Source organism: Pteropus alecto, unplaced genomic scaffold (genome assembly GCF_000325575.1).
Source record: "Pteropus alecto unplaced genomic scaffold, ASM32557v1 scaffold43, whole genome shotgun sequence".
Classification (NCBI taxonomy): Eukaryota; Metazoa; Chordata; class Mammalia; order Chiroptera; family Pteropodidae; genus Pteropus; species Pteropus alecto.
This window is the reverse complement of record NW_006435764.1, coordinates 1,698,523-1,698,742: the sequence shown is the minus strand read 5'-3', so window position 1 is coordinate 1,698,742 and position 220 is coordinate 1,698,523. Positions and strand designations below refer to the sequence as shown.

General features: G+C 79.1%; 1 protein-coding gene across 1 annotated transcript in view; it reads left to right on the top strand.

Moving 5' to 3' along the window:
- The first annotated feature begins 136 nt into the window (after positions 1 to 136).
- The window catches only part of PHLDA2 (pleckstrin homology like domain family A member 2), a 1,157-nt gene continuing 1,073 nt past the window's right edge, over positions 137 to 220 (top strand). Inside the window, exon 1 of the mRNA XM_025046282.1 lies at positions 137 to 141. Within this exon, the coding sequence (XP_024902050.1) occupies positions 137 to 141 (5 nt within the window). The remainder of the gene's footprint in view (positions 142 to 220) is intronic.

Genomic DNA, 220 nt, shown 5'->3' with positions numbered 1-220 from the left:
GCCGCCCCCCGCCCCGGGCCGGCTGAGGGCCCTTCCCGGGGCTCCCGGGCGGTGAGTCACCGTGGGCAGGGCCAGCCGCAGCGCATTCCTTCGCGAGACCAGCGTCCGGGGCGGGGTGGGGACTGCGTGTCACCCCATGGGGTTGGGGCGCCGGGGGCCAGAGGGGCGCCGAGGGAGCTACAGACTTGGAGGAGGGGGCGCCCCCAGGCGGGGCTGCGGC